Raw genomic sequence first — 13,770 nt, 5'->3', positions numbered from 1 at the left:
TGTGTTTCTTTGAAAATTAGAATCACTTAAATGGTAAGCGTTCAAATCTCAGTCACAACTGTAATTTACATAATGTATCTGCTTACACTTTAACTGTAACACCTTCAGAAGGCATAACGCTTATATTTAGTACTATTTTTAAGGTGTTACTTTTTCTGGGATTATGCTAGCTTTTGTTTTTATAATTCAGAGTGCTTTTAGCAGCATGTTAAAATATAATAGTTATCTGTATATGCACTATTGATGGGTAATTTAAAATCATAGAGTCATATAGCATGTAACAGACCCTTCAGCCCAACACCCATGTCAACCAACATGCCCCATCTACACTAGTCTCACCTGCCTGACTTTGGCCCATATCCTAAACTCATCATATTTATGTACCTGTCTATATGTATTTTACCTGTTGTGATAGCACCTGCCTCAACCACCTCCACTGGCAGATCGTTCCATATACCCATCACCCTTTGTGTAAAAAAAAAGTTGTCCCTCTACTTTCCCCCGTCATCTATATCTTTTGGTTCTTGATTCCCCCGATCTGGGTTAAAGACTCTGTGCATTTCCCCTATCTAATCCCCCCCATGATCTTATAATAGCACTGTCCCATGGTACGAGTTCATTCCAAGAGCTCTCCCGAGTATAAAAAAAATCAAACTCGTGGTAAGCACGGAGAATGAATGTAGCGGGTACGTCGGAGTTCGGGACGTCTCTTAGCGGCTCGTAACGCTATCGGCAGGTACTCGGGAAGACTCGCTAACAGCAGGTAAGCACGGGAAGACTCGTGAAGATTTTTCAACATGTGGAAAAATGTCCACGAGAGCCCGAGTACCGACGAGTGGCCATTACCGTAAATCTCCGAGTTTGAATCAGGGCAAACTCGGGAGAGCTCTTGGAATGACCTCGTACTGTGGGACAGGGCACCACCCATGTCTGCTTTTCAAACAGGCGTTCCTGGAGCAGATGCTTGATGAAGTCCGACTAATGTTCGCTGGAGCTGATTTCAGCGACCACCAACAACTCACGGAGCGAGCTGACGAACTGTGGGCACACAGACGGTGGGACGTGTTTGATTTCGTCCGCCCCCTGATCACGGTGCGGGTGCAGCCGAACTGACATCGGGAGGAAGAAGAAGCCCAGCCCAGCGCTGAAGAAGCATCGCCACGGCCAGTGATCTACAGCCAACGCCGCTGGTGTTATTACCATCAACGATATAGGCCCTAAGCATGAAGATGTCGGAGCCCCTGCCAGTACCCGGGAAATGCCTCGGCCGATCGTCCATTGAGCCGAATGCGATCGGCCCAAACGGACGCCTCTATGTCCGCGATCGCCATTCCGGCCACCGTTTCCTGGTAGACTCCGGTGCCCATGCCAGCATCCTGCCTCCGAGCACCCCAAGATATTCACGCTGGTAAGGTAGGACCCATCCTCTTGGCTGTCAACGGGACCGACATTCGCACTTACGGTACGCGGACCCTGGACTTAAATACTGACTCTCGCCTGTACAGGTGGAAGTTTCTCATTGCTGACGTCGCCCAACCGATCCTGGGGGCTGATTTCTTGCGCGCGCGCTCCCTGTTAGTCGATGTGCGAGGTGGACACATGGTCCCTGTGTCGGACCCGTGCCCCGCCAAGCCGTGCATTCCGTCCACGCCCCTACAGCAACTCGACGAGGTAGCTGAGATCCAGCAACCTTTCGCAACCCTACTCGTCGAATTCCCAGGGTTGACGGGGCCACTTCCATCATGGCGTGGTCCACCACATTCCCACCGAGGACCCACCGGTACACGCCCACGCGCGCTGCCTCCCGCCCGATAAACTGCGCATCGCACGAGACGGGTTCCAGCTTATTGAGGACATGGGGATTGTCCGGCGGTCGGATAGCCCTTGGGCTTCCCCGCTGCACATGGTGCCCAAAGCGTCCAGAGGTTGGAGACCTTGCGGTGATTACAGGCGTTTGAATGCAATAACCACAGCAGATCGGTACCCAGTCCCGAACATCCAGGATTTCTCGGCTCATCTGGAGGGTGCTACATTTTTCTCGAAGGTCGACCGTATCCGCGGGTAAAATCAAATTCCGGTCCATCCCGACGACCTCCCTAAGACGGCCACCATCACCCCTTTCGGCCTTTTCGAATGGCTAAGAATGCCTTTTGGCCTGAAGAACGCCGCTCAAACATTCCAAAAGTTAATGGATCAGGTCAGTCAGGGTTGCCGTTCATATTCATCTACCGCGATGACCCAGCAGCTCGCAGGCAGAGCACGTTAGGCACCTCCGCCTGATTTTCGAACGGCTGCGCAAACACCGGTTCACCCTTGGTGATCAACCCTGCGAAGTGCCAGTTCGGATTGCGTTCCATTTCTTTCTTGGGTCACAGCATTACCTGCCACGTTGCACAGTCGCTGCCCGAGAAGGTCGATGCCATCCGTCACTTCCCGAGGCCCCTCATCCATCAAGGGCCTGCAGGAGTTTATCGGGATGGTAAATGTCTACCACCGATTCATCCCATCACCAGCTGCCATCATGCGGCCATTGTTCCAATGTCTGGCCGGTAAGCCTAAGGACCTGGTCTGGTCCAAGGAGGCGGAGAAGACGTTCGAGGCGGCTAAGACTGCATTGGCCAACGCCACTATTCTAGAACACCCTAGAGTGTCAGCCCAAATGGCACTCACCGTGGACGCTTCCGACATCGCAGTAGGCGCCATCCTCGAGCAACACGTAGGTAATCGCTGGGTGTTGCTGGCATTTTTCAGCAGGCAGCTGCGAGCTCCCGAAGTTAAGTATTGCGCTTTCAACCGGGAACTCCTTGCGCTCTACCTAGCGATCCGCCATTTTCGTTATTTCCTGGAGGGGCGCGCTTTCACTGCATTCACAGATCACAAGCCACTCACGTTCACATTGACCAAGGTATATGATCCCTGGTCTGCCAGACAGCAATGGCACCTCGCCTACATTTCCGAATTCACGTCCGATATTTGGCATGTGGCAGGGAACCTGAACGTTGTTGATGATGCGTTGTCCCGTCCAGCACTGCCCGAATTTTCAGCATTAAGTCTAGGCGTTGAATATGTGGAGCTGGCCGCTGCCCAACAGGCAGATGCCAGTATGGAGGTTTACCGCAATGCTAAATCGGGTCTCAAGCTGTCAAAGGTGCCTTGCAGCGCCACCGGCGTGCAAGTCCTTTGTGATATCTCCACGGGCAAAGCCCGTCCCATTGTACCAGTTGCTTGGAGGCGTCGGATTTTCAACACTATCCACAGCCTAGCGCACCCGTCCATTCACGCCACCTCTACCTTGGTCACGGCGAAGTTCGTCTGCCATGGGTTGAGGAAGCAGGTCGCAGCATGGGCCCATTCCTGCATCCTTTGCCAGACTTCCAAGGTGCAGAGACATGTGCGCCCGCCGGGTGCAGGACTTCGCCATCCCGGTCGGCAGGTTCCTGCATATCCATGTCGACCTGGTGGATCCTTTGCTGTGTTCGCATGGGGCTACTCACCTACTGGCCATTGTGGACGGGTTTACCAAGGTGGGCGGAGGTGATACCATTAACGGATACCTCCTCTGAGGCGTGCGCGAGGGTCATTGTCTCGAATGGGATCGCTCGTTTCAGGGTCCCCTCCGATATCACTGCCGATTGTGGGGCCCAGTTCACGTCCTCCCTGTGGAAATGATTCAATTTAATTGTCATTGTCAGTGTACAGTACAGAGACAACGAAATGCATTTTTAGCATCTCCCTTGAAAGGGAGACACAGGGCGTCGCGGTGTGCCCGCGCGCCTGCCGCCGTAATTACATTCCATTACACACAGGCAAAGGTGGGTGAAGTGTCTTGCCCAAGGACACAACGACAGTATGCACTCCAAGCGGGATTTGAACCGGCTACCTTCCGGTCGCCAGCCGAACTCTTAGCCCATTGTGCTATCTGTCGCCCCGATATGTGGAGTGGTATGGCGCAGCTGTATGGCGCGAAGCTGCATCCGTATGACCACCACGTATCACCCAGATTCCAGATTGGGTCGACCAGTTGCCTTGGGTCCTCCTAGGCATCAGAACCACGCCTAAGGAGGACCTCAATGCCTCCTCGGTCGGGTTGGTTTACGGCTCGGTTTTGTGAGTTCCTGGGGATTTCCTGCCCGTCCCCCGGGATCAAGAGGTCCGGCTTTGGCGTTGTTAGCTGACCTTCGCGAGCGGGCGCGTGCCTTGGTCCCGGTTCCCACTTCCCGGCATGGTTCGTCTGCGGTGCATGTGCCTACTATGTTACGGGATTGTGCTTATGTTTTTCTCCATAGGGATGCTCACCGTTTTGCGCCTGTCCCTTGCTCGCGTTTTGCACGTCCCTCCGGTTCTGTTTTGCCGGCCCCTACTGTTACGCTCGCCCAGCAACCTCGGACTACGCGTTCCGGTCGAACCGTCCAGTTACCCATGCGTTTCCGTACCGCGGATTCTGGGGGGGGGGCATGTAGCGGCGCCTACTGGCGCACGCAGGTATCGAACCCGGCGTTCGGAAGCCGTGGTCATGTGACTCGGGAGGGGTTGCTTGTTTTCGCGCGGTTTTGCTTTCGCGCAGCAGTTCAGCGCTGACCACCGATGTGGCCAAACGTGTCGAGAGAACCTGTTTACTGAAAAAGTGAATTTTCGAATAAAGATTAGTTTAAAAGTTCAGTTGTCGTTCTTGAGACCGCCAAACACTTGGACTTTATTCTATATGTATATGTCATCTATAAAATATGGCAAAAAATAACTATAGTTTGTTGACTATCAATAAATCTATTTAGCTTGTTAAGCTTCAAGTGAGTGGTGTAGTTCATTTAATATCTTCATTGTGAAGTTTTGAAACAAAAACCTAATTGCTTGAATTGGGAATATGTCCACTAAAAGGCACACCCATTTAACCAAACACAGGAGATTAATTTATTGAGAGAATCTACCCGAAACAATGCTGGCCATTTCACTCTTGATTGGGGTCTGTGGACATATCATTTATCCATTAACAATTGAGCAGGTAGCAGTCTGATTTAAGGGCTTGCTGATGACCTGGTGTTCAAGGAGAGAAGGGGCAGGCAGCAGGTTGGGTTGGAAACTATTTATCAGTGAGTTGGAAACCTACTTTATCTTCAAAATTCTGCAAACAGATTTTAGATTCTAGTTATGTTACATGATGGTAAAGAACAACTCGAATTATTCTTAAACTGAAAAGTTAGAACGGACATAAGTACTCTTATTTTAGCTGTAGGTAAGGTGACTAATTCTAAATATTGTCACCAAAATACATAGAATAATTAGCAAAACCCAAAGTAATGGATGAACTCAGTGGCCCAGGAAGCACTGGGAGATGAAATGGAAAGATGATGGTTCAATTGGCAACCCTTCTTCAGAGGCGGCACGGCACGGTGGTGCAGTGGTAGAGATGCTGCTTTACGGCACTATATCCTGATCCTGACTGCGGGTGCTTGTTTGTATGTTCTCCCTGTGATCTGCGTGGGCTTTCCACGGGAGCTCCGCTCTCCTCCCACATTCCAAAGACGTATAGGTTTGTAGGTTAATTGGCTTGGTAAAATTGTAAATTGTAAATTGTCCCCAGTGTGTGTATAGGATAGTATTAATATGTGGGGATCGCTGGTTGGCGTGGACTCGGTGGGCCGAAGGACCTGTATCCTAAACTAAACTAAATAATTTTTGAGTCTGAAGAAGGACCCTGATATAATCCTATGCATGATTATATAATATTGTAGTAAGTTATAAGGGTTGTCATTCTAATACATTTCTGGTACTTTTAACAACACAGGTAGATATATTAATTATGATGTACAAAACACATTGCCAATGCATCCTGGATAATGCAATCAATGGAAACTTTGAAGAGGTAAGATATTTACACAAAATTGCAGTTTATGTTTCTTTGTACATGTCTAAGTGAGACTAACACGAGCTTAAATCTAAAAGCAAGTGTGATTCCAATATGTTCAATTTAATTTTCAGATTCAGAACTTTTTGTTGCACTTTTGGCAAGGAATGCCTGACCATCTTCTTCCATTGTTGGAAAATCCTGTCATTATTGATATATTTTGTGTCTGTGACTCCATACTTTACAAAGTGAGTATTGATTGAAATGATAATAAATAAATAAAAGATGCAGCTTGCCAAAGTTGTAATATAAATAAAGCCTGTATGGAGTAAGGTTTTTAAAACCATTCGAGCAAATCGATTTTATGCCTGGTTACCTGACCTAAACTCAGTGTCTTCTGCAAATTTACAAATTCATGCCTTCATCCAAATCATTGATATAAACTACAAACAGCAATGGGCCTAGCACCAATCACTCAGGCATGCCACATAAGAGTCATAGGCTCTAGACCAAAAAGCAACCTTCCACCATCACTCCCTGCTTCCTTCCATGAAGCCAATTCTCTATCCAGTCGGTTGGCTTTCCCTGGATCCCATGCAATCTAACCTTCTAGAGCAGCCATACTGCGGAACCTCATCGAAGGCCTTGCTGGTCTATATAGACAGAGTCTATAGCAATTTCTTCTCTAGCCTCCCACAGTGTCTTCAGATATATCAGATCAGGCCCAGGATATTTATTTGCTTTCATGCGCCTTAAGACATCCTTCAGTCGCATCTATTCGACCATAATATGGACTGTCCTCAAGACATCTCCGTTAATTATCCCAAGTTCCAAAATCTTCACATCTTTCTCCATAGTAAAAAGAGGAGAAATACTCTTTGATGACCTTGCCCATCCCCTGGTGCTCTACACAGATGATCATTGTTTCTGAGGGGCAATATTCTCTCTCTCTCTCTCTCTCTCTCTCTCTCGAGTTACCATCGTTCCCATAATGTACATTTAAATTCTTGATTTTCCTTAATAATAACTGTCAGAGCAATTCCCTCCACCATTTTAGCCCCTTTAAGTGTGTTCCTCTCAATTTATTTCTTAAGTGTGCTCCTCAGTTCTCGACACTCCTCCAGGAAACAATTAATCATTGATGCCTAAACCTGTCCCATGGCTCCTTTTTCGCCTCCTTTTTTCCTGACGAGAGCACCAATTTCTCTCATTATCCAAGCTTGCTTACTCCCACCTGCCTTGCCCTTAACTCTAACAGGACCATGCATGTCCTGAACTCTTGTTATCACACTTTTAAAAGCATCCCATTTCCTAGACGTTTCATTGCTCGCAAATGACTTGCTCCTATCAGACTCAGCAAGTTCCTGTCCAATGCCATCAAAGTTGACCTGGCCCCAATTCACAATTTTAACTTGTGGGACTGCCCTATCTTTATTCACAACTATTTTAAAGCTAATCCAGTGAGCACTAGTCCCAAAATCTCTTACCCATGGACTCTTCTAATTCCTTGTACAATCAATTTCCTAACTCTAGATCAAGCTTTGTCCTTTAGAATGTATCTATTTACATCTTAGGACATTCCCAGGGAAGGTCTAGACACAAAAATTGGCATTATGACACTCAGCGGAAAACAGGGAAATCTGTGGATACCAAGACAAGTTTATAATCAGTCCCGCTGCCTGCCTGCAAGTTACTCCTGCCATTTTTGCTCTTCTAAATCCCATTGTACCTTCCTTCACAGCCATATTCTGATTATCCCTGTTATTTATAGGGGATCTATAGAACATAACCTTACTGGATGAGACCATCAGTAATGTAGTATCGGACTGCTACAATGCACATTTTGGATAATAGGAAATTCTAATCAAGATGCTGCCTGGCTCTCCTCCTTTATTCCCACATCTATCTCTCCTGCAGCACATACCCTGGAACATTAAGCTGCCAGTCCTGTCGCTCTCTTACCCAGTTTTTGTAATGGATACATTATCCCTTTTCACATTTATTGGTTCTGATCCATATAGCCTTACTGGTCGAGCCTCTCGGTAATTAAATATCGGACTGCAAATCAATGACTTTGCTCCTTGCCAAAAATGAAGCCTACCCGTCCACTGAACTTTCTTTCATCCCTTCCATACAGACTTCTAGGCTCGCACATGCCCTGAAACCTTAAGCTGCCAGTCCCCCCCTCCCTTACCCAAGTTTTTGTAAATGGCTACAATTCCCAGTCACATGTACCTATCCACGCGTTGAGATCATCCTTACTTGTCAGGCCTCTCACATTAAAATAAATGCAAATCAATCTTTGCTCGCTCCTGCCAAACTGCTGCCTATCCCGTCCACTCGCCCTGCATGAAATCCTGCCCTATAATGTAGCTATCTCAATACCACTAACCAAAATTAAAATCTGGTCAGTCTGAAATTCAGAAGGTCTTGCAGTGTGAAGAATTGTCCACAGCTGGATGCAGGTCCACTCTAAGATGCAGATCTACAGGTAGTGATTAAGGGAAGCATCTATGAGTATTCTAGAGAGACAATGCACGGTTTGAAGTTCTTTTGCCAATGTATGGGAACAGAAAATTCCAAATGTTTGTGTCCATAACTGTCATCATTCTGATGTAAGGCTTGGAATAACACTGTTTTACTGTAAAAGCTGACAGATGAGAGTTCTTCTGCGTATCATGGAGCTGCAGAATTTATGAATAAACTAGTATATTGAAATAAATCAGAAAACTGGAAGATGTTTGTTTACGTTAAGCGGCAATTTCTTAAATTCACCTGCAGTCAATAAAATGAAAAACTTACATTTCTAAATATTTCCCCAAGGTGCTGACGGATGTGCTTATTCCAGCGACAATGCAAGAAATGCCAGAAAGGTAAGAATATATCCCTGAAGAGTAAAATAATTCATTTACATTACAGGATATATAACTATATCACAACCATTCTTTCCAGAAAATATTCATTGGAATGTTTTATATAATCATTAATGTAACAAAGAAGTCAAGTCTGACAAACTTGTAACTTTACTGAGTATTTAATAAAGACACATATAAGGCACGTCCCAGTACTGACTACATCTAGTCTTCAGGCGTACTGGAACCAGGGGAGGAGCAAGGGGAAGATATCACAATTATACTGAGATAACTAAGGCGTGGTTAGTGGTATTGAGGTAGCTACATTATAGGTTGCATGCATAAACCATCTACATCCTTTCCCTTAGAAATCTAAAAATGAAATTAGAACAGTGGCAGTGTGATTATACAACACATGCAAATTTAGGCAAAATCACCGTAACGGACAGGAGGCTTGACAACCCGACCCGAGCGTGTGCGTATAGCACCATCACCCTCCCCACCAGATAGAAGAGGAGGCGGAGCAGTAGCAGCCGGGAAGGAGAAATCAGGCGGAGACTCAACCAGGAATGCAGGAGGGGACCCAACCAGCACGGGGGATCCAGGAGGAGGAGAAGGGGAATGAGCAGGGGAGCAGATCATCCGCCCGAAACCAGGAGGCACAGATGGAGGAGAACGTGGCAAGCGAATGGACCGGGGCATGGAGGGAGCTGCGGGGTAATTAGTAATAGCAGGCTGTAAGCGCAACGGAGGAGCATAAGGAGCTGCAGGAGTAGGCTGTGGCTCGTTAACGGCCAACAGGTGCTGGCGGCTCCGACGGTAGAAAGCTCCATCAAAGTCCACCAGGTAAGATCTCGGGGAGTCGTCCACACCAACAACGGTCGCGAGTCTGGTGTATCCGGTGGCTGTCTGCATGTGGACAACCTGGCCAGGCAGCAGTGGTGAGAGCGGGCGGCAGGACTTGTCGTGAGAGCGGCGCTGTACCTCATGTTTGTGATCGATCCGTTGTTGAACGGCGGCAGGCTCGAGGACCTTGGGTATCAGGGATTGTTGTGCGGAGGATCGCACGGTAGGGTCTCGAGAGATGTTGCGGAGGTTGAGTAGACCCAGGTAAAAATCGCAATTGGAGAGGCAAGACTGCTCGAGTAAATTCTTGGCACTGCGGACAGCTCACTCGGTCAGTCCGTTGCTCTGCGGGTACTCAGGGCTGCTGGTATAGTGGTGGAAGTTCCACTTGACAGCGAAAGCCTGGAATTCTGCGCTGGTGAACTGCCGGCCGTTGTCGGTCTGTAAGCGGACCGGGGACCCGAAGGTAGCAAAGTGTCTGCGCAGCTTGCTGATAACCATCTCAGAAGTGATAGCAGGGAGAAGGTCCACCTCGAACCAGCTGGAGTATGAATCAACCAACACCAGGTAGTGCTTGCCTCGCCATTCGAATATATCAGCAGCCAGCGAGGTCCAGGGCATGGCAGGCGCAGGCTGCTGTAGAAGGGGCTGGCGCTGCTGATGTGGGGCCAGGGTGTTGCAGTCAGGACAGGAGGCTACTCGGGCTTTAATGTATTTGGCCATGCCGGGCCAATAGTATTGTTCTTGGGCATGTGAGATGGTGGCATCGGCTTCGGGATGCCCCATGTGGGCAGCGTTGTAGTACAAGTCGTACAGGGAGGCAGGAACGACCACCTTGTGACCCTTGATGATGATGCCGTCCCGGAGCACAAGCTCGTCGCGGACCAGAAAGAAAGGGTGGGCACCCGCAGGCAGTGAGGTGCGTCTGCTGGGCCACCCCCGCTGGATGACAGCTGCGAGCTGTTGCAGGTCGGGGTCGTTGGCAATGTGCTCAACCAGGCACTGCAGCTGCTTAGAGGGAACAAAGTTGACATTGAGTACCTGCAGATCCTCCTGCTCGTAGGGGTGCCTGTCACAGGAAGAGCGGGGGGCCCGGGACAGCGCGTCGGCCACATGCATCTCGGTGCCCCTCTTGTACACGATCAGAAAGTCGAATTGTTGGAGCTGTAGCATCATGCGCTGGAGTCTGGCAGGTGCGATGTGAATGGCCTTATTGAGGATGGTCACCAAGGGTTGATGATCGGTCTCGACCGTGAATCTGCTACCGAAAAGAAAGTCTTTAAATTTGGAGCAGGCGAATACAACTGCAAGAAGCTCCTTCTTGATTTGTGCATAGCGCTGCTCAGTGTCTGTCATGGTACGCGAGGCATAAGAAATGGGCTGTAGCGAGCCGTCATCGTGGAGCTGCAGGCAGGCAGCACCGAGTCTGAAACGGGATGCATCACGCGTTACTAAGATCGGATGGTGCAAATCGAAAAACTTGAGAGTCGGTGTGCTGATCAGCTTTGTTTTGAGATAGTCGAAAGCCTGCTGGTGTTGAGGAAACCAGGACCAGGCAACGTCTTTTTTCGTCAGTTGCCTCAGGGGTGCACTCAACTCGCTGAGGTTGGGGATGAACTTTCCCAGGTAGTTGACCATGCCCAGGAATCACTGCAGGCTGGTTACCTCGGTCGGGGCAGGCAGCTCGGAGATAGCGTTGGTCTTCTGCGGGTCAGGTTTCAGCCCGTGGGCTGTGAAGATGTGGCCAACATAGGGTACTTCAGCTACACGGAACTTGCACTTTGACAGGTTGAGTTTTGGCAAGTTAAACGCGCGCCTCCTGTTGATCGGGTTTTATTTGCTCCTAGTTTTACTAGTGTTTAAATCCCACTTCTGACACCATGTAAAGAAGTCAAGTCTGACACACTTGTAACTTTACTGAGTATTTAATAAAGGCACATATAAGGCACGTCCCAGTACTGACCGCATCTAGTCTTCAGGCATACTGGAACCAGGGGAGGAGCAAGGGGGAAGATATTACAATTATACTGAGATAACTAAGGCGTGGTTAGTGGTATTGAGGTAGCTACATTATAGGTTGCATGCATAAACCATCTACAATTAATAAAACTCATTTGTGAATTTAAATTGACCCATCATCAATTTATAATTAATATTGCAATGCATATCAATTTGGACCTAAATAGCCTATATGGGTCAATTGAAGTACAATTTGCAAAATTTGACTTTGGGTGTAAAGGAAGGGGCAGAGGTAGATATGTGGCTGAAATGCTTTGAACCTTGAGGAAATGGAGATGAATTGCTTGCAGAATAACAGATACAAATGACAATTTTTGTCATTGCAACCATTGTTTGGCCATTTGGATGCAGGATAACAAGATTGTGAGGAAAGGAATGTAGAAAACCAAAATTAGGGCAGCATTTAGAACTTACTGGTTCATTGTTTTCTTCATTTTCAGTTTGCTGGCAGATATCAGAAATTTTGCTAAGCATTGGGAGCACTGGATATCTTTATCCCTGGAAAATCTGCCAGATACTCTAGCTGAGAAGAAGTTGCCCATTGCACAAAGATTTGTGGCTTCTCTGAAACGGCAAACTTCATTTCTGCATCTTGCTCAGGTAGGTTTTGAGCTAGTTGTTTGCCACCATGTACGTGGGTTCTTTAGTGTTCAGCTCTGTGAATTGTGGTTGTGTGCTATTCTGCACAGATTGCCAGGCCGGCTTTATTTGACCAGACTGTTGTGAATTCCATGGTGGCTGACATTGAAAAGGTGGATCTAAACAGCATCAGTTCTCAAGCCCTTCTTGCAGTATCAGGTGGAGCTGACCAGGAATTTGAACTATATTCTGATTGTAAGTATAATACTTGACATGCTGTAATAGTGATACATTTTAATTAACAGCTCTACAGGTTACAGAACATCACATTACCGATAAGTCAAGATTTAAGATAAACTCGTGAGAGTTACTGCAAACATCAGCTATAATTATACATGTTAATCCTTCAAATAGGTTTTGTTGTAATGGTTTATTTGCAGTAGTTTGTTTTCATATCATCAGTGTTTCTAATTGGCCTCTATTTACTATTCCAATATTCAATAAAGAATATATTTCTGACTGGTACTCAAGATCATTACCCCAAAGGATCGCAGCTCCTTGCAGGATACACATGCTCACAAATAGGTACTTTTCAAAAACTTTTTTGGAGATACAGCACGGCCCACCGAGTCTGTGCTGACCAGCGATCACCCCGTACACCAGCACTCTCCTACACATTAGAGACAATTTACAATTTTAACGGAGCCATTTAACCTACAAACCTGTACGTCTTTGTGGAGTGGGAAGAAACCGGAGCACCCGGAGTAAACCCATGTAGTCACAGGGAGAAAGTACAGGCAACACCCTTAGTCGGGATCAAACCCCCATCTCTCGTGCTGTAAGGCAGCAACTCTACCGCTGTGCCACAGTGGCGCCCCAGGTAGTTAAGTGCTGGTGGATTTGTAAAACATACAATGCGATTCATACTCATTCATATCTTTCCCAGAAGTTCAGCATTCGGTCATCTATCCAAATACTGTATCTCCTCAATGTGTCACAATGGCAAATTTTAACTGATAATTCTTCTACAGAGTACCCAGCTACATTACAAAATACTATATGTGTTATTATACTATACCCAGTTGAAGCTATGGCATTTTATGATGGGAAAATATTCATGGTTGTCAGAATAATTGCAAACATTCCGCCATCAAAACTGATAGCAACTTTGGGTTTTCATATGAATGTGGAATTTCAAAAGTCTCAGTAATTTTCACCTCATGGAGACAAGCTGTGGAACAAAAAGATGGGGCATTTCCCCTGTAACATATTTGGGAATCCAATCAATCAACTTGCATCAGGTTATAAATGATGCAATTTGAGTGGAGAAGAACATTTCCAAGTATCAGGTAAATTTTATTTAATTTACCTTCTTGACATTATGTTAATTTATTTTGTTTTCTTTGTTTTGTGTTTTAAGTACTGTTGCAAGGTTTTTGAATATTTCTGAATTTAGCACCCAGCAAACTCCTTACTCAGTTCTTCAGTCCTCTCAGTTCTTCATCCTGTTTCTAAGTCTGATATGACTTAATTAACCCTCCATATCAATGAACTAATCTTTATCAATTAAAAAAAAAAAAAAAAATGCTGCAGCAACTCAGTGGGCTGCAGTTTGAAGACACACCATCTGTC

The 13,770-nt window shown here is 46.9% G+C and overlaps 1 protein-coding gene across 1 annotated transcript in view; it reads left to right on the top strand.

Moving 5' to 3' along the window:
- rfx6 (regulatory factor X, 6) overlaps window positions 1-13,770 on the top strand; it is a 52,353-nt gene that overhangs the window by 10,645 nt on the left and 27,938 nt on the right. Inside the window, exons 8-12 of the mRNA XM_055636373.1 lie at window positions 5,783-5,860; window positions 5,977-6,090; window positions 8,666-8,715; window positions 12,000-12,159; window positions 12,249-12,393. Of these exons, the coding sequence (XP_055492348.1) occupies window positions 5,783-5,860; window positions 5,977-6,090; window positions 8,666-8,715; window positions 12,000-12,159; window positions 12,249-12,393 (547 nt within the window). The remainder of the gene's footprint in view (window positions 1-5,782; window positions 5,861-5,976; window positions 6,091-8,665; window positions 8,716-11,999; window positions 12,160-12,248; window positions 12,394-13,770) is intronic.

Source organism: Leucoraja erinacea, chromosome 5 (assembly GCF_028641065.1).
Source record: "Leucoraja erinacea ecotype New England chromosome 5, Leri_hhj_1, whole genome shotgun sequence".
In the NCBI taxonomy this organism is placed as follows: domain Eukaryota; kingdom Metazoa; phylum Chordata; class Chondrichthyes; order Rajiformes; family Rajidae; genus Leucoraja; species Leucoraja erinaceus.
The sequence above is the reverse complement of the archived record's forward strand: the minus strand, read 5'-3'. Positions and strand labels throughout refer to the sequence as shown.